The 20,647-nt window shown below is 38.0% G+C and overlaps 2 protein-coding genes across 8 annotated transcripts in view; one reads left to right on the top strand and one right to left on the bottom strand.

Annotated features, from left to right (window-relative positions):
- Positions 1-645: 645 nt before the first annotated feature.
- On the top strand, positions 646-4,225 carry LOC120421952 (galactosylgalactosylxylosylprotein 3-beta-glucuronosyltransferase I). Its single transcript, XM_039585266.2, has 3 exons — positions 646-1,264; positions 1,339-1,684; positions 3,236-4,225. Exons 1-3 carry the CDS (start codon positions 1,023-1,025, stop codon positions 3,608-3,610), a joined length of 963 nt encoding a protein of 320 aa, XP_039441200.1. The 5' UTR covers positions 646-1,022; the 3' UTR covers positions 3,611-4,225.
- Positions 4,226-8,987: 4,762 nt separating this feature from the next.
- LOC120422116 (fasciclin-2) overlaps positions 8,988-20,647 on the bottom strand; it is a 223,655-nt gene continuing 211,995 nt past the window's right edge. For 3 of the 7 annotated variants that reach the window (XM_052709795.1, XM_039585488.2, XM_039585503.2), the window contains 3 exons: positions 18,228-18,432; positions 15,760-15,876; positions 8,988-10,745 (listed from right to left, as the gene is read on the bottom strand). In XM_052709795.1, coding sequence (XP_052565755.1) covers positions 10,616-10,745; positions 15,760-15,876; positions 18,228-18,432 — 452 coding nt within the window. In that variant the 3' untranslated portion in view covers positions 8,988-10,615. The remainder of the gene's footprint in view (positions 10,746-15,759; positions 15,877-18,227; positions 18,433-20,647) is intronic. The other 4 variants (XM_039585496.2, XM_039585535.2, XM_039585510.2 and 1 more) reach the window with 2 other exon arrangements.

Genomic DNA, 20,647 nt, shown 5'->3' with positions numbered 1-20,647 from the left:
ATTCCCGATCGGACATTTGGCGGCCATGTTTGTTTTCAACATTCAAATCTTGATTCAGAATGTTTCAATCAAAAAATGGTTTTTTTATGTGTTGATTGTAGAAGCATTTTAGATTTAGTGATTAATTTTTCATTTCAATTTACTATTGCTGGACCCTGAATTCAGTAGCATTATTGACAACCATTGCCCCAAGAGTGACAGATACCATCTACGACCTTAAGGTTAGATACCAACATTTTGATGATAATAAAAAATCATGATTTGAATATCCGAAGATTCGATTATCTGGAGCGAAATTTGGGCGATGATTTCGGATAATCGAGTACGGACTACTCTGTACATTTAACTTAGAAGTTATTGTAACTTAAGGTGAAACAGAAAACCGTTTTGATTATTATCCTTCCTACCAAACTCTCTGTTCATTAAAATCCATTTCCGATCCAATTTAACAGATTGCTTCCTTTCATCCTATCTTTCATCTGTAACACACATAAGTATTTGTTATTTATTGATCAGAATAAAATGCATTCTTAGCTTGATGAATATTGCAAATCTTCAAACTGTCTTAAACAATTTGCAATAATTAAAAAAATGTTGTGTTCCTGCATTGCGTCCCTTTTTGACAGTATTGAAAGTCAAAACGAAAACGTAAACAATTGCAAGATTTGCCTTCGTGTGCAGCAACCTTAGAATTCCCCAACAAACAAGACCCTCGTCACCACATTCGTCACGTTAGCATAATCTCCAGCCCAGTCTCCAAGTCGTCGATTGCGCTTAGCTACAGAAGAAAGTCAATCGCGTCGCGTCTTCACTCGCGTATCGTTCGTTGCGCGTCTGAGTCAGTCAAGTGGTTGAAGATGTGAGAAATAACCTTCGAGCGAAATTCAACCTTTCCACACTAGCCCCCGTCCACGTAGATATTTTTGGCTGCTTTAGTTGTACCTTATTTTTTCACACGCACGCCGAAAACGGTATTAATTGGATCGATTTCAATAGACTAGTAATTAACATACGGATTAGCCATGAATCAGGAAATACGCATCAAGACGAAGCACTTTTACGCGGTGCTAGTGATATTGGGCTTTTTGTTGATCTATAGTTTAAGCTCGAATAATGGCTGTGATAGTGACGGACAGTCGTCGCCGAATTCTGAATTTGCGGCTGCCGGCGGACGAGAAGCATTCTTGCTCAACCAAAAGGGACCAACCATCTACGCCATTACGCCGACGTACGCGCGGCCCGTACAGAAAGCTGAACTAACCAGGTAGGAATGGATGACCTTGAAAGCAATTAGCCCGTGCCGCGTGGTTAACAAACTTATACCTGTCCCCCTTTCAGACTATCCCAGGTCATTCGCCTCTCCCCGAACGTATTCTGGGTGCTAGTTGAAGATGCGGACCACGGCTCCGAACTGGTCGCGAACCTGCTCCGGCGGAGTGGCCTCGAAGAGCGAAGCGTTCAGTTGTTTGCGAAAACGCCCACCAACTTTAAGCTCCAGGGCAAAGATCCCAACTGGCTTAAGCCACGCGGCGTCGAGCAGCGCAACAAAGCACTGGACTGGGTACGTCGCGAGCTGGCGGCAAACGGTGGCCGTGAACGGCACAGTGTCGTCTACTTCATGGACGACGACAACACGTACAGCTCGGAGCTGTTCGGCGAAATGTCCAAGATCGAGCGGAACAAGGTAAATTGGTGGCTCAATTCAGTTGGAAATCTACGCTTGAATGAGTAAATCTAATCATAGAAGATGCTTAGTTTGAGTAATGATTTATGGTAGTTTGCAATCACGTCTGTTTAAATTCAAGAGTAGGTATTCAATTTACTTTGTCAACCGACGTAGATAACTGAATTATCTTACAATACGTATGTGTATCGACTTTTTTTACGCGATGCGTTACGTTTTTCCAATTTGTCGAATTCTCTGGAACGACGCAACATTTTTGTAATCCGCTTAAAAAGAGGTTTCTCTGTATATCTTGTCAAAATTTGGCTTTGAATAAACAAAACCAAATAGGGCAAATTCTCGTATGCTTGGTAGGTTAAGCGCTCGCTCTAACTCCATCCAATTTGATGATTTTCACTATTTAAACAATTTATTTTGTAAAACGGTTGATAAAACTTGCTTGCTCACTTCCTATTGAGATCTTTATAACTCAGTTTCAGTTGAAAACGATTTTTTGTGCTGTTATTGAACGTCAAAGTGCTGATATGACAACATTAGAGGCACGATGGAGTTAAATGCTGCTCCCCTACATTTTGTTTAGCTGCCCATTAGTACTGGCTTACCATTCCGTAAAACATAGAATTTGACTTAAAAGATTTTGAAAGATTTTTTCTAAGAAAAGTTCATCAACATAGCACAATGTCGACGAAGTTAGAATGAGCCGATAAAGTGCTTTTAACAAGTTTAATGCATACCACTATAAAAGTAAAAGTATTTTGTTATCTGAAGGTATTTGAAGTGCTCACTTTAAAATTACCACTGTTGCAATAATGCGAGACGTTAAATACACGAGTGGACAAACTTCATTCCAGCGTCTTTGATTTTAAACCCGTGATCTTCTTGCTTGGCTTGAAACTATTTTTAGATTTGCCCTCGATTGACTTGGGAATATAGGTTCATGTTGTTGTTAATTCATTTATTTCTGGCAGCTTTGACCTTCTTGGTCATTCGTTGCGCAAGGGAATATAGGAATACATATGAAAAATACACAACTCTACATTTTTGAAGTTGATGTCAGTAAACGCCTCGGTTTCATCAAGGCATGATAGATTTGGGTTCCCTGAACACGCTCATACCAACAGAATTGAATTTTAGTGAATTCTCTACAAATAAATAAAATTGTAAATTTAAGTATAAATGCTATGGAATCATGTTAAACAACCATGCGTTCCCTAATATAACCAACCATGCGCACCCCCTTATTTTTGTTACCCCCATAGATAAACGTGGGTGCGCATGGTTGCTAAAGATAGTTTCATAGAATTTGTTCCCAAATTTAAAATTTTATTTATTGGCAGGGAATCCACTAAAATTTAATTCTGTTGATTGGAGCCCAATTCTATCATACCTTGATGAATCTGAGCCGTTTACTGATTTTCAAAAATGTCGAGTTGTGTTACCTGTAGAAATTCAAAATATATTGTTTTTAAAGTTACAGTTTAAAATCTGCGCTGTTTTATTTTGAAAATATAAAATTATTGTATTGATAAAATACTTCTCTTATCGCTCTAGGTCGGCGTCTGGCCCGTCGGGCTCGTGGGTGGGCTAATGGTGGAGAAACCGGTGCTAAACCGGGATGGAATCGTGCTCGGGTTCAACAGTGCGTGGCGCCCGGAACGTCCCTTCCCGCTCGACATGGCCGGCTTCGCCATCAGTTCCGACTTGCTGCTGGACAACCCGCAGGCCCAGTTCAGCTACGAGGTCGAGCGTGGCTACCAGGAGAGTGAAATCCTGCGCCATTTGACGATCGTGCACGAGATGCAACCGCTGGCCAACAAGTGCACGGACGTGCTGGTGTGGCACACTCGCACCGAAAATCCTAAGCTGGACGCGGAAAAGCCGTTGGTGAAGGCGGGAAAACGATCGGACGCGGGGTTGGAGGTGTAAATGTGACCAATCGATGAAATTTTCTTCTTAGCGAGGCCTAACTAGAGTAGCAATACGATGTGATCCAAGATTTTTCTGCTTTCAAACGACTGCTTGATTCTATTCAAATGATGGAACAAATTTTAATCGATCAAATAAGATTCAGTATTACGAGATAACATAACTATAAGAAGCATTTTAGAACCTGACGGTAGCTGAGAACAACTGCATACTTAATTATTCGGTCTTCCTAGTGTAGAAGGATTCATGATCATACCTTGGCAGCAGGTGCGACAGTAGCATTTAAATGTGTGTAAATAGTGTATTTATTATTCACATTTCACTTGAAATTCGGTTAGGATTTTTGCTCAAACAACCATCACTTCAAGTTAGAGTAGAACTAGAGATAAACGTAAGAATTTGAAGAATTTCAACAAAAGTGCACAACATTATAAATGACTATGCAATGCACGATAGTGATAAGTTTAAACTATTTTCTCATCAACCTTCCTGCTTCAATCGAAGATACGGTAGAACAAATATAATGCCTTAAATTATATGAACTCGTAGCGATAGATTGATCAGACAAATATCCTTCTAAAGAACAAATAAAGTCTAAAATTAATAATTACAAAACATGTTTGATTGCTCCAAATCCTCCTATTCCTCTCTCTGATATGCTAGTAGGGTTCATCCATAAACCACACTTTTATGGAAATCTTACCCCTCATGGTCAATTTTACATTCAAAACAAATCTTTTGCCTTCCTCAATAAGTTGAGGCTATGATCCTGCTCAAAAAATGAATATTTCTTAATAACTTCGTAGACTCAGATTCGAAAACTGAACAAATGTCTATGTGTATTAGGATTTAACAAAATTGTCGAATTTTACGGCATGTCAGGGAATGATCACCTAGGTCCTACAGTGTTTCTCAACCTTTTTCGTTCCATTCCATCCCCTCCCATGATTTTGAACTTGTTGGTATCAATGCATGACTATCATAATTTTTGATAAAAATTAATTAAATTTTCTTACCGAGAATAAACAAAACATTTAATACATTAGAAATTTTCTAGAGTTTTACAGAATTCCATACACAAATTAATTATTCATTTTGAAAAACCTTTTTGTTCCAATGATAATGTTTAATAGCATGACAATTTAACAAAAAGAAACATTCCAGTTGAAAGAATGTATTTCCTTTAACATTTGATATTCAATACAGTATTCAGCAAAACTTTACAAAAATTCTCAATATTCAATTCAATAAGAAACAAAACAATTTGTTTTCAATAATCTTTTTCAAAAACCCAAATAACATCCGGTGTTCTTTTTGGAATTAAAAATATCGAGAATTATTTAAAGCAAATCTGTTTTAATATTTTAAGAACCACTCATGAATTAAAGCATGTTTTAACTTAAAGAAGTGAAAGTGAAGCTTAGCGAAGCGGACTGTCAAACTTTCTGAGCGTTTTGCCTTCCTCACTGAGGTAAGGCTATAATCCAGCTCTAAAAATGAACTTCGTATAAAAACATCGTAGACCCACCTTGATGTATACATATCGACTCAGAATCGAAAACTGAACAAATGTCTGTGTGTATGTGTGTGTGTATGTGTGTGTATGTATGTATGTGACCAACAAACTAGCTCATGTTTCTCGGCACTGGCTGAACCGATTTGACCCGAACTTGTTGCATTCGACTTGGTTTAGGGTCCCATAGATCGAGTTTTATACAGATTGAAGTTTCGATAAGTAGTTCAAAAGTTATGTATAAAAATGTGTTTTCACATATATTTGGATCTCGCTTAACTGTATGTAAACTATGTCCGGGTCCGTCATCCGACCCATCGTTGGTTAGGTTATCAAAAGACCTTTCCGACGAGTTCACAACATTGAAGATCTGGCAACCCTGTCTCGAGATATGGCCACTTAAGTGATATTGATATACTTTTTTGAAGCCGGATCTTACTTAAATGTATGTAATCTATGTCCGGGTCCATCATCCGACCCATTGTTGGTTAGATTATCAAAAGACCTTTCCAACGAGTCTAAATTATTGAAGATCTGGCAACCCTGTCTCGAGATATCGCCCCTTAAGTGATATTGATGTACTTTTTTGAAGCCGGATCTCACTTAAATCTATGTAAACTATGTTCGGATCCACCATCCTATCTATTTTGGTTAACTTATCAAAATACCTATCCAATGAGTCCAAAACATTGAAGATCTGGCAACCCTGTCTCGAGATATGGCCACTTAAGTGATATTGATGTATTTTTTTGAAGCCGGATCTCACTTAAATGTATGTAAACTATGTCCGGGTCCATCATCCGACCCATCGTTGGTTAGATTATCAAAATACCTTTCCAACGAGTCTAAATTATTGAAGATCTGGCAACCCTGTCTCGAGATATGGCCACTTAAGTGATATTGATGTACTTTTTTGAAAACGGAACTCACTTAAATGAATGTAAACTATGTCCGGATCCACCATCCGACCTGTTGTTGGTTAACTTATAAAACCTTTCCAATGAGTCAAAAACATTAAAGATCTGGCAACCCTGTCTCGAGATATGGCCACTTAAGTGATAGCGATGTACTTTTTGGAAGCCGGATCTAAAAAATAGATGAAACTTGTGTATAGCCATTGTTGTGAGGAAGGCTCCAATCACATAGGTGGATTAAGTTAGTTTTTTTCGAAACACCGAGTTGATTTACGGGTGCCACGAAATCTGGAGATGTTATGGACCAAATTTGCTGAAATTTCAGGTGAAGACTCTCAAGACATATCCCGTGTGCACGACGAAGCCCGAAAAATACAAAAATCGAAAACAGGCGTTTTTTTATATGAATCTTTTTTTAAAATAAACTTTTTTTAAATCGGCCTTCGTCATGCACACGAGACTGGTTCAACGAGTCTTCACCAAAATTTTGAGCCGATTTGGTCAACGCAGTGTTGAGATATCGAAGCACTCGTTTTTTTTTAAACTGCTGACTTCAAATAGCTATATCTCAGTACTGATTCAACCAACTGTCTTCACATTTATTTTGTTAACAGATGAAAATGTATATTTCAATATCCTGAAAAAAGATTTAGAAAAAAGTTACAATGTGTGCTCATACCAACCTCTGGCTATAACCACGGCAAATAGTGTCCAGGGTATTCGTGGAAAAACAATGTCCCATCCCAGAGGGTCCCGGAGTACCAAACCTTCTTAGCATGGTGCTCCCAACGAATACAACCAAAATCTCGGAGCGTATGGTGGTTAGGGTGGGTACGTTTTTCAAAAAGTTCTCCGATCAGGTTTCAGTATGCTTCCCCTTGTAGGGCATGCCCATAGGGACTTTAATGCCAAATATCAGCTCATTTAATTGTAAACTGGCTGCGCGCATCAGGGTTCAAGTTTACATGGGAATTACTATGGGAAATTGGAGCTTTTTGTTCAAACGCTCCTACAGGTCAGGGAAAATCACGCGCCAACTTCTGGTATGGTCAGGCCTATGGGGAATGGTCTGGAGAACACTTTTCCCGAAGAGAGCATATGGCGCGCAGCCAGTTTACAACCAAATGAGCTGATATTTGGCATGAAAGTCCCTATGGGCATGCCCTACAAGGGGAACCATACTAAAACTTGATCCGAGAACTTTTTGAAAAACGTACCCACCCTAATGGTGGTGTGTCCCCACGCTTCTTCCTCCCCTGTCGATTCAGAATTGTGTTGTTGTTCGAACACTCAGTGCTCAAACTCAACCCAATTACGAGTCATCTCTGTGATACGGCTTTACGCAGTAGGCCTGGCCGCTTTAACGCTTGTGATGTTTCAATGCATTTCAATGCAATGGCGCACTACAAATGTTAATAAATGACAAGAAGAGTGCTAGGCGTCATCTAACCTAAGGCACTCTCCAGGATCCCTTCGAAAGATTGGCTGCGCTAGGGTCTGATTAGATTAGATTAGACAATGTGTGCTCATACCAACCTCTGACATTAACCCGTAAAATTGTTTAGTTCTATTTTTTGTCAGTGCCAGAAAAAAATCAATTCCCGTAATCGTGAATTAAGTTCACGAATGTGAGATCCACGAAGGAATTTATTCATGAGTATGGTGCATTTGCACCATAAACGTGAATATATTCCTTCGTGGTTCTCATAATCGTGAACTGACTTCACAGTTTCGAGAATTGGTTTTTTTCGGTGTAGTTCGTGTTCCAGGAAATAACTTTGCCGAAGAGTGCGAATAGATTCACCAACTATTGAATAGTACAAAATTTATAACTTCTCCGCTGAAAACACTTGCTGCTACGGCAGAAAAGATTCGTAGGCGTCGAGACTCTCACGCAACGAAGCAAGCTGATGGTTGTCAGAAGAGCTTGAAGAATAAGTTGAAGTTTTCAGCTGTGGAGTTATAAATTCTGTTACATTCTTAAAGGTAAGAACAAGATTGTCCGTCAGTCCTGAACGCAAACGCAAAATTTTGCGCCTGTCATCATAGCCTGCCAGTCATCGACCATTGAACAAAGCAACCCCTGCAGATTGTTCGACTGACAGTTGATGGAAAAATCGAACTGGCACAGCGTTCTGCGTTCACCACTGCGTCGAACGGACAATCTTGTTCTTAGCTAAACAGTTGACAAAACTTTTCGCACTCTTCGGCAAAGTTGTTCCCTGGAACACGAACTATGGGGCTCAAAACTGAAAAATAAACCTGTTACCTGTTGTTAGTCAGTTTTCTCAGCACTGACTGAACTCCTCTTATTGCCCTGTACGTCGCTATTGAATTGTTTGAAGTTTGATTAGTAGTTCAAAAGTTATGCATAAAAATGTGTTTTCGTATAAATCCGGATGATACATAAATGGCCGGAAATCGTAACAAATATTGTTTCATAGATAACCAAAAGACCTTCCGAAAGAGTTCCAAATTTTGAAGATCTTGCAACGCTGTATCTTATAATCACTTAAGTGATATTATGTACTTTTTGAAACCAGATCTCACTTATCTGTTGGATCTGATGATCTGGCAACCCTGTCTCGTTTTTAACTGTCAACTAAATTGATAAAATATACTTTTTTCAAACCGATTTTTTTTTGATTTAGTCGGTTCCGTACCAACGACCATGTTGAGTGCTAAGATGTACATTTTTTATTTCCTGACCTTTTATATGACTCAAGTTTAGTTAGGAGTGAGGAAGGCATCAACCACATAGGGGTTTTTCCAATTCCAATCACTCGAATGGTTTTTTAAGATGGCTCGTTCTGCCTTGCACTCTGGAAAGGAAGCCAAAAAAGTGCATCACAAAAAATTTCGATGTCAGCATTTCATTGTTCAAGATTTGTGTACATGAATTTAGTTCGGAGCAAGAGCTGTGATATTCAACAAAAGGAGTCAACGACGATTGTATTTTCATTAAAAACGTATATTTTCAGCGTTCGTTACATTTTCCGGTGAATTTTGTATATGTTCAAAATAACATACAGCAATATGGTTTTCTGCTCGTTTGATTGAATGTCGAAGAAAAAAAACTAACTAAAACCTAGTCTAATTTCTATAAGACACTTAAATTAATAGTACTTTTGCTTTCTAAAGATAAGATTTTTCTTCTTCGGATGAGATCTAATTAAACAAAAAACAAAACTTCTGCTGCAAACACTCCGAGCCGAGTGTACAGAAATAGTTAACTGAGTCATGACTAATGCGAATCGACCAATTGTTGTTGCAGACTGAAACTATGTAGCGCCAAGAGGATTGATGATTTAATGGCTTTTTGGAAATATATAAATACTTTGGTTGGTCACACCTGTCTGAGAGGCTCGATACTCGAGACGCATCTCCAAGTAAAGTACACACAAGTTGATGATTTCAGGTAAAATATGAATACATTTATGGCAGACTGTTACGACAACAGACGACGGATTATTGTTGGCTTTCTGCTTTCCTTCTGATGACTTTTGGCTTTTTTCGATTCTCATTCCTTCTATGGTTTGCTGGTAATCGACTGGTTTCCACTTAAATGACTGCTATTTTGTTTAAATTACTGAATTATACACTGATTCTCGTCTCTCTCTCTCTTTCACCCATTTTGCGACCATCGCTCCCGATGAATGATGATTGATTTTCGCCTAAACTACATTAAGTTCACAGAAGCTCAACGAAAAAAGTTGTGTTTAGATCTAGTTTTTTTTTTGTTTATAATAGTAAAGTTTAAGCTATGTTCCGAACGGGTTGTTAATGTGGCGACAAACATTTTGTTAGGGTATGTTGCGTTTTCTTTACTCTTCTCTTGTTTGGTACAAAGCACACGTTTTGGTAGGTATTTGTAGTATTGTTGCGTAAAGGCAGAAGCAAATAGATAGTTTAAACATTTGTTCTTTAATATTTCCTCTGGTTTGTTCGATTTTCTCTTGTTCAGTGCGATTGAAATCAGTATAATCTTTCTTTCTGCTACCAATTTGGAACAGTACGCTTCATTTTGAGCACGTCGGAACTCTGTAGCTATTCTTGTCAAGCAGAAGCACACAGTTTAGCATCCTTGGGTAATGTAATTGGTATAAAACAGCTAAATTAGTCGAATATTCTCTGTGAATATTGTTATAAATGGTTGTACATCTTCCAATAAAACAGTCATAGTGTGTTAGACGTAGCAATCAAGAAGTTTATCGATATAGGATGAAAAATGATTACTCTCGGATGATACGATGCTTCCAAAATGAAAACGGCACTTTCGCTCGGAACGGACCTGTATTTTGGTAAATTCTTAGAGCGAACTCTATCCCAATCCGGAAAGTACATTCATAAAAAGAACAGTAATTTCGACTTATCACTATAGTAGACGCACTAAATGTACATTCAATCTCGTCCGGTAGACACTCTGACCACGACCTCCTACATCAGTCAGCAAATCTCTCAGTTCCAGCGGACCTTCCGGTAGCAAGTGTCCCGTCGTCCCGTCACCACATTCACTCTCACCTCGACCACTCGTACGCACGATTCTTTGGGGGGAGGGATCCCAACTGGGATGTCAAATTACACGGCGGAGTTTTTCCCGATAATCTCGCCACTTCGAATCTGGACGCCTCTGCCGTCGAACTCGACCGAGGAACTCTTGAGGACATCGCCATCGGGGCCATTGTTGAGCGGTTGCTTTTCATCCTCCCTGTGGATTACGGTGAGATTAATTGTAGCTTTGAAGTGCTAGACAGGTAAGATTAAACCCCAAACAGATGCAATGAAATGAGAACGAAAGCACGCTACATGCACTACAATGGCTATGAATGAATGGAAATGGAAGTGATTGGGTGTTTGATGATGAATTGTTTTTGTTTTGAATATAGTTCGTGTTGGAAAGATGAATTAATTCATAGCTTGAATCGTTTATTTATTTTTATCCCTTCTTCAGCAAGTAATTTTTACAAAAACCTAATATATTTCTTGTTCTTTGGTACTTAAATCAAAATTACATTCATCGACTACAAGTTACCCAACGCATTCGCAGAAATCTACCAAACATGAGTAATCGCGCCAGCGAAATGGCACATCCCAACTGTAATTAAATTCTCAGTTTCAACACTCTCAACACTAAATCAAATATTTATCTTCATGCAAATTCGAAACAGGATCATACTTCCTGCCTGCAAGCTGTCTACAGCACTCGGAAACGTTCATGCAAATACACTCTCTGTATTCATTTGTGCACTATTTCGCGCTCTTTTTCGACATGCTAAACCTGGGTTGATAATTAAAAGCCAAGAAAAAAAATGGATGCTAATAACACGGTGCACGTCGAAAAGGAGCCAATTTTGAGCCAGAGATGTTTGCTCTACAGTTGTACAACAAGTGGAGGCACTTGCTACTAATATCCGCTTGGTAGAGTGAATTTTTCTGCGAAAAGGCAACTTGTACGCCTTCTTCTGAAGCTTGGTTTGCTACAGTCGCTGCCATGAAAAATCACTCCCATAAACATTTTGAATCTTGAGTTGAAATCATTATATCATTGTTTTGAACCAATTGCTATGAAATAAAAAAAAATCAAGTTTAAAATTATAATCTTATTTGTTCAAAAAATGTTCATACTAGTAGAATGTTATTTGAACGATATTAAAATATGTGTGTTAATCAAATCTTAAGACCTCTTTTATTAATTGTCAATCATTTTCTAGAATATAAAGCTAGAAAAAATTAATCCTTCATCTATTTTGCTTTTTTTAATTAAAAAAAAATCAAGATCAAACCTTAAGTACGCTTGCCTAAAATATAATTTTACCAGTCAAATAAGAGTAAGTTCAATTAATACATTTGTATTAACCTTCCCTTGGTATTGAAAAAATCACACATAAGGTATTCAGGTCCTTTTCGACCCCAAACATTAAAAAATAGTCAAAAATCCAGTTCCGATTCCGGTTCTTATGGTTACAAATGAAAGCTTAGAACGTCCTCTTTCCGAAACCGATCTGGAAAACCAGAGTTGATCACTGTGGCCACCGCGAATCGGCTACAACCGAAAAAGACCTTTTTGAGACCCCAACTTTGACGACCTGTATCTCCAGCAAATTTCATCCAATCAGGATGCTCCAGATTGCATTCCTGTGCTTTGACCACAAATATTAATATCAGGGCCAGGTGATATTCCGGTTCCGGAAATCCGGAACATCCGAAAAGTTCACGTTTTACTGTTTTTCACTGTATGTGATACCAATACTCTCATGATAGTTGAAATTGATCCATAAAACTTACTAAAAATACAATATACGTTTGCCACAACCACTCTGGTTCCCGGGTACCCGATGTACGGCCAACTTGATTTTTTTGTTGAAATCCCATCATGTTGCATATCAAACTTCATGAAATTGAAAGATAAATATGTCCATCTTCGATAATACCGTTGTTTGCTGAGCCATCCTGGCCAATCTAGAACCGGTTACCGGTGACCCCTTTTGGGACACTTCCGGAATATGAGAGAAACTCTATCAACCGACATGGAATTGAAAGATATGACAATCTACGGTCATGCCATTGCACAGTCCCAGTCACGACGTTCTAGCAGGATTCTAGCAGAGTTCTCACAGAGCTGGATATTCTTACAGCATTCTAGCAGAAATGTTCCACCGTTCTAGCAGGATTCTGGCAGAACCAGCTCTGCTAGAATATTTCGTGACTGGGGTGGTCCAGATCGCAAAATTAGGTGGAAAATGGATTTTCCGTAAAAGATGAAGTTTTAGAGAAAAGTGGTCTTCGGGCACTTTTAGAGCTCTAAAAAACAAACATTTTTATTTCTTAACAAGTCAATTTGGACTTATGGTTCAAAAGTAACAGCGATTTTAAAGTAAAAAAGATGCAAATTTAAAACTTAAATATCTCGAAAAGGCGCAAGCCAAATTTTAAGCGCCAGGTTGCATTTGAAAGATTTTTGGTCATATGTTGGGTTTAAATGATAATTTTACATGGAAACCCAAAATATGAACAAAAAGCGATTTTTCGACATTTTGGGTCAATTCTGAGGACAGATTCAGATTCAGGGGCCAAAATTACATCGAAAGAATCTATTTGAACAATTTTCGAAATTCTTTAGGGTGGTTCCATAAGGTTTTACCTTGAAAATTAGACTTTTCAAATGGCGATATCTCGAGTTTAAAGAAAAACACCCCTGAGATTTTTTCAGCGTTTGTAGTGCTGGATCTCCTCTTTCAAATGCAACCTGGCGCTCAAAATTTGGCTTGCGCCTTTTCGAGATATTTAAGTTTTAAATTTGCATCTTTTTACCTTAAAATCGCTGTAACTTTTGACCCTTAAGTCCAAATTGACTTGTCAAGAAATAAAAATGTTTGTTTTTAGAGCTCTAAAAGTGCTCCGAATACCACTTTTTTCTAAAACTTAACCCTGAATTGCCACGTTCAAAAAACTGATTTTTGAAGGTTTGCTCAGATGCTTTCTATAAATTTGGTCGTAAAAGGCGTAGATTACGAGATAAAATTCTGGTGTCTTCGACAAAGTTGCTTGGATTGGCAAGCCCAACAACTTTTTACAAGACAAAAAAAATCCCAAAAATATTCCTGAAAAGTTAGATTTTCAAAATCACCCTAATAGTGAACCACCCTAATTTCCAACCAAACCAAAAGTTGCCCCTTTCCATATGCAACAACTCTTCTGAAGACATCAAAGCTCCAAAACTTCATCATTTTACGGAAAATTCATTTTCCACCTAATTTTGCGATCTGGACCACTGTGCATTGTTCGCTGACCCATTCTGACCAATCTGGAACCGGTTACCGGTGGCCCCTTGGGGACACTTTCCCTATCCCCTATCCCTAAACCCTATCATCCGACATATCAAACTTCATGAAATTGAAAGATATGTCAATATACGATCATGCTGTTGTTCCACGTTACCCGGAAGTGGCCACTAACACTCCAGAGTGGTTCTGGCATTCGTGTATTTGTTTTTAGTAAGTTTTATGGATCAATTCCAACTATCATGAGAGTATTGGTATCACATATAGTGAAAAACAAAAAACATGAACTTTTCGGATGTTCCGGATTCCCAGAACCGGTAGGTCACCTGGCCCTGATATTAATATTTGTGGTCAAAGTACAGATAAATAATACCTGTCAAATGCAACCCGGAGCATCCTGATTGGATGAAATTTGCCGGAGATACAGGTCGTCAAAGTTAGGGTCTCAAAAAAGTCTTTTTTCGGTTGTAGCCGATTCCCGGTGGACACAGTGACCATATCCGATTTTCTAGATCGGTTTCGGAAAGAGGACGTTCTAAGCTTTTTTTTGTAAAAATTTAATAACAGCGGCTTCGACTGCCGATCCCTAAGTTGCTATGGAGCGCGGGTTCGATTCCCGCCTTATCCTTCTGGAGCTTTTCGTTTAATGTTTGTCTCGTTATATATTAGTATTCAGTCTGTAAAGACGGTGTGATTGTCTTTTATACTATAAATTTAATGTCAAAAAATTTCAAGGCTCTAGCATGTATACAGCAAAAGTTATGGCAATTTAATTTTCAAAAAAGCCGGAAAGGACCCCAGTACCGTTTGAATGCAAATTTAAATTGGAAAAGGACTAAAAAATAGCGAAAGCCTGCAGTAGCATGCAGGATCAAAATCTATGTTGGATTTGATGCATTGAAATGTTTATTTTGTTGCGGAATGTTTTGTTTATTTATTTCATGTTTTTGTAACCAGTTCAAAATTTTCACAAGAAATCACGAGGTCTAAAAATTATTATTACTAAAAATTATTACCAAATGAAAAGAAGACTTTTAATTGTTGTAAAAAAATAATAACGGTAATAATGTATAAAGCATATCGCTATACTTTTTGGGTGAAATGTTTTGGAAGCAGTCTTGAAATTTCAAAAAAGAAGTTTTGATTTAGAAAATGAATTATGCTTTAATTTTTAAAAATTTGGAATATCTCTGCTTATTATATCGTCTTGAATCTTCCAGCATTGATTCTGAGATAATTTCAATAAAGAAAGCTAAAATCTGGTAAATTGGTTTGGGAAACTTTTTTTGAAGATCAAATGTTGGTGAAATATGGATTTTAATTTCATATCCATAAGAAACTTGATGATTTGTACATCATATTTCATCGATTTTCTGCGACTTTTCTGAAGAACCCCGAAAAATGTCGGAAAAAAACCTTCTTTCTTGGTGCCAAATACCAGACATGCTGTTATTATCTTAAGTCGTTCTATGAAACACACCGTGTTTACACCAGAACATTTGTCCTTCATACATTGGTTTCAAAAAATCATAATGTTAGAGAACTTTAAATACTGAAATTGAAGATTTATCCATTTTAGGCTTTTACTAATTTTAGTTTTTGAGAAGAAAAGAAGTGAAATTTAAGGAAAAATGTTTCATGAAATTATTGAAAGCTGTAAAGTATTTTTTTTATATATCAACATCACAACTGGGTGACATTGACTGTTTCTCCGCTTCGCAGTCAAGTGGGCTTTTGCAAAAGGGTAAAACCGGGAAAATTCCGCTTGGTTTTTCAAAAGCACGGGGACCGGCGACGCCTAATAATAGTGGTGGGAAGCAAATCTAGCAAAATACAACAACAATATCAACACAAACGCAAAACGAGGGGTTGCAGCAGCAGGAAAAAAAGCTTTTGGACTTGCAGGAGAGAGACAGAGAGAGAGAGAGTGTGTATCCTTACATCGGCGTGGTCACACCAAGCTTTACGATCGGCGGGGGCAGCGGCAGTGGCGAGGGGGGACGCTCCTTGATGAGGCTGCCACTGCAATAGGGTAGCGGAAAACGCCAACCGTATAGACTGGATTGTGGTTATAATGTAGCGATTGTGGTTCAGAATTTTTGCGTTTTTTTGTTGTTTCATTTATTTTTAGGGTTTGGAGTTGTGCGGTTTGAGGTGTAGAGAATGTTTCGTTTGTTTTTGGGTGATTTTCGGGGTTTATTTTTAATTAATTCGAAAGGAACAAAACGAGGAAGAGGGGATGAGAAAACAACGATTACGATGATGGAGTATACAGTGTACAGAGAGCGATGGAATTTGGTTGAGTATTGTTCTACAGAAATTATGAGCGTCGAAAAGTGAGTTAGTTGCAGAGACTATGGTGGGTAGTAGGTATATAGAAAGCAAAATCCAACCCTTGCCGGTTAGTAACAGTGCACACGTTTTTTTTTATTTCATGTTTGCGAATGCAGAGAAAAAAAAACTTCACGAAGCTTGTTAAACTATGAGGCAAGTTTTAATTACATTATCTGCTTATGGTTGAACTCGTTTCTATATACCCTCGACTGGGAGGATAAAAGACCATTTTTGCTTTGTAGCCGCCGCGTTGCGCATTTTCCTCCCCCGAGAGTGGAGTTAATCCTTGTAAAAATAGTTTGCTGTTTGAAGCAAGGAAATTGCATTGCTGGAAATAATTAATTTCTATGAGCATTTCCTTTGTTGGTCGTTGCTCACTCGAAACAGAAAGCTAGTTGGGTATGAAAATCTCTCCAAGGTTTCCTTTTATCTGGAGCATTGTTGAGGAAGTTTAAAGCAATTGCGACATACAAACTTCGACGCAATTTTGAATTAGGTTTGTTAAGTTGCTTTTTAAAACCATCCAAGAAAATTTAAATTGATGAGCGAATAAATTACTTATGCATTTATTTTTAATTGTTTTCACAAAATTCACAGTAATTTTTTATATTTTTGGCTTTATTTGGGAATCGCCCTTCAACCAAAGATGTGGTGCAAATATTTTCGTAAATTGAAAACTACTATCCATTACTCAATACTTTGAAGACAATATTTTTCAACAAAGTTAATCTTTTTGCCTTTCTCATCTTACTGAGGAAAGGCTATAAAATCACTCGAAAAATGAACTTCTTAATTCGACCTCGTAGACCTACCTTCACGTATACCTATCGACTCAGAATCAAATTCAGAGCAAATTTCTGTGCGTGCACCAAAAAAAATGCACTCGATTATCTCCGGACTGGCTGAACCGATTTGGGCCGTTCTGGTCTCATTCGATCCGTCTTAGGGTCCCACAAGACCTATATTAACTATTATGAAGTTTTGTTAAGTATTTCAAAAGTTATGCTAAAAAAACGATTCTGGCTAAAGTTTGAAAGATTGTAAAAAGGGTGGTTTTTGTAAGAAAACCCGTTTGATCATACATTTTTAGAAAGGTATTTGAAAGACCTTTCTAATGAGCCCAAAACATTGAAGATCTGATAACCCTATCAAAAGTTATGAGCACTTTAGTGTCATTTGTACACATTTTAGAGGCCGGATCTCAAATATGTTGATGAAAAAGTTGTCCGGATCTATCCGGAGATCTGGCTCTCGGGATTTTGTTGATTTGAAACTCCCGGGAAAAATGAACAGATATATTTTTTTACTGCCTTAAGGCTTAAAAAACTTTAAAATAATATAACTACTGAAAGTGAACAATTTTCATGAAACAGCCCCGTAGGTGTTGTTTTAATATTACGTCCAATGATTTTTGGGATTCTAGACCCCATACTCCATGTAGATATGTTGTAAGAAGTAAAATTTAGATAAAATTTGTAGGTTTGACATTCTTACTACAGAAACAAATATGTACATAATTGTGAGGAAGGCACCAACCACCATCGGTGGATTAAGTAACGTTTTTATCAGCAAACTGTCTATTTGTTCATGCCTAAATGGGCCCTGAAATATTTATAAAAATATAAAGCAAACAACTAATTCGGTGATTGATGTGAACATTTTTTTGTCGTTTTCAATAGCTAAAATGTTTAAACCTCTTGGTCGATAGGTTCACCTGCACAAATTTTGTTCAAATATTAGCCATCGGCCTACTTTGGCAAATAGAATTGAACTCTAAATTTTCAGATGTAGTAATTAAAGAACAATTCCATAACCCCATTTCTATCACAATGAGGAAGACTTGCAAATCACCAACTGTCCTCAATAGTCTGCTTTCTTGGAGTGAATTGATCACCAGTGATTAATTTTACCCTCCTCAACATCCTCAGCAACTAATTCAATCCAGGTCAGCTAACGACGACACCGCAGAATGGTCTTTTATCCTGCTCCCTTCCGTTTAAATTAACGATCTGTTTCTTTTCTCGACAAAACAAGATGAAGAAAGCAAATAGAAAAGCAAAGAAAAACCGACTTACCTTCCGAGCTTTTCCTCGTCGCCCATCAGGTCCGAGGGGGACCGCTTCGTCCGGCGGCACATCATCGCCAGCAGGCCCAGGTTTCCAATCAGGCAGCACAGGATGTCGATGACCAGCAGCAGCAGCAGGACGCACCCGACGACGATCCCGATGACGGCCGCCGACGAGAGGGCCCGATCGTCCACCCGCAGGACCACGTCGATTCCTGGTGGAGGGATGACACGTGGATTTTTGGGAAGAAAAGAGGGAAAAAGTACGGAATTGAGAAAAAAAAGTGTCATTAGTTTGCTGGAACGAAACAGGTCGCCACTATTTATTTTGACAAATTAAATCTAGGAAATTAAACAGAAATTTGGTCTAAATTGCCAAAAACGACGAGGGTAGAAAAGGAGAAACGAAAAATTAATTACTAAGTTATAATTAAATGTGCAGTGGAAAACAGAGAGAAAAATAATCCTTCTCCAAGAGTATAGTGAGCAAGTGTCAGGAACAGTTCTACACATCGAAATGGGATTTTGTGCGAAGGAAAAAAAGAGAGTTATCATGCCCAGAAGTGGATGAGTTTGTGTGTTTGTGCTAAAAGCTTTGCTACCGCAGTTTCCGTCCAACGCGCGGAGGGGTTATCAATAGTGAAACTTGAAATTAAATAAATAACTTTTGTAATTGTACTAATTTTGTGCAGCGTTGCAACCGACGTTCCAAAAAGAGAAATATTTCTCCACCAACCCAAGAACCGGAAGGGCCAAAGGTGCTCTGTCACTACATCCGGGCGCTCGCTCGCTCTGCACTAACTTGTCCTCTCGGCGTTGGTTGTTGGGCCAGATTTCACCGGGGGTTGTGGTCACACCACCAAACGGCACCACCAACAGAGCAGCAGATAGATTACAGCCCGCGGGAGTGTTTCGACCTTTGCTCTCGGTGGTTGGTTCGCCACAAAGAGGCGGAACAGCGGAAGTGGAACTTTTGCATTTACACTTCCCGTTTATCGCGCCCGGTTTGCGAGCGGTGCTTTCAAAGTTTTGCCCAGCACCGCCGCCAGGAGGTTCTGCGAGAGTTTCCCTTTTGGTGTGCTTTTGCGTTGGACCGTCGAGTAGGGTTGATTTGAGAATTACTAAAATGATCTGGCAGAAATGCTTCCCTATTGTTAGTGTTAGATCGAATTAGTTATTTTCTTGTTACTTCTATTTGCAAAGAATGAACTCTTGAGAAAACGGTAAAGTTAAATATATTTCTTACAACCAATTTTCCTTGTTCTTCAACAAAAAAATCCTATTTAAATAAATCACGTTATGGATTGATCCTATCACCATATTTTTATGTTTCTTAAACCACTATAAATCAGTAAATTACACTGACCTACAAAAAAAAATGACTGCACAATCTCAACTCGAGGGAAAGCATACACGTTGGGGTCCCCATAGACTTTGAAATGGTCTAAAATATTTAGACAGGGTCGAATGATGTTTCTCCAAATTTTGTATGGAGTAATAGGGCGCACAGCATTTCTCAGTTTCAACAAATCGATGCCTCTGTGCTTTCTTGTACTAAGCTTGCTGGTTTTCCTATCGAGTTAGCATATGAGAGCACAGATGCATCGATGTGGAGTGGTTCTCTACGATTTCGCAAATCGACTTTTCTTTATATTTGTCAACAGAAACAATTTTGCGTCATTAGTTTTTCCATACAAATCTCCATACAATTTTGGGGGCTGTTCATCAAAATGTATGAAATTCTGTACCTTGAGTAGGGATTTTTGATTAATTTGGTGTCTTGAGCAAAGTTGTAGATAGAGGGTGACGAGCGGGAAATCCCGGGAAAAACTTCCCGGGAAATCAACCATTTTTGGACCTCTCGATTCCCGGGAAATTCGGTCGAGACTCCCGGGAAATTTTATACTTATAAATATCGATGCAAAATTATACAATTCTTAATTTTATAGAACATTGGAAGTTCAATGTTCGATGTCCAAGTTCGAATAAACCAATGCTTCTCTGATCTTTTTATTAAAAAAGTTAAAAATTCAACTTGTCAAAAATACCAATAACTATAATTAAAAGAAGCTAAAAAATTAATAAATTGGACCCCAAAATTTATCTTGAAGCATACTTAGCAGTTACACCCCAGAAATGAAATCTAAATCTAATTCTAATTCTAATTCTAAGAGGTCAATAAGTCATTTTGTGTTTCATGTCAACCTCAATATTCAATTATATTTTTAAAAAAACAATTGTGAACATTCGGGGTTTCCTGATAACTGTAATTATTTCTTCAATTTATATTTACAGTTAACCTTCAAAAGGAAAAAAAAAGTTTAAGTTGTTGTTTTTAATCCGTTGTTTTTTATATTTATATTGCACTATTTGTTTTTACTTCACAAAATTCATGCGACAAAAAAAAAACTTTTTAAAAATCACTTAGTG

This window comes from Culex pipiens, chromosome 3 (genome assembly GCF_016801865.2).
Source record: "Culex pipiens pallens isolate TS chromosome 3, TS_CPP_V2, whole genome shotgun sequence".
NCBI classification, from domain to species: domain Eukaryota; kingdom Metazoa; phylum Arthropoda; class Insecta; order Diptera; family Culicidae; genus Culex; species Culex pipiens.
This window is presented reverse-complemented; position numbering and strand designations above follow the sequence as displayed.

What these genes read in the sequence shown, in the direction of transcription:
- LOC120421952 (XM_039585266.2), top strand. Translation starts at nt 1,023, where the DNA reads ATGAATCAGGAAATACGCATCAAGACGAAGCACTTTTACGCGGTGCTA. An exon ending in CAGAAAGCTGAACTAACCAG is followed by an intron (nt 1,265 to 1,338) that starts GTAGGAATGGAT and finishes TCCCCCTTTCAG; the next exon opens with ACTATCCCAGGTCATTCGCC. An exon ending in CCAAGATCGAGCGGAACAAG is followed by an intron (nt 1,685 to 3,235) that starts GTAAATTGGTGG and finishes TTATCGCTCTAG; the next exon opens with GTCGGCGTCTGGCCCGTCGG.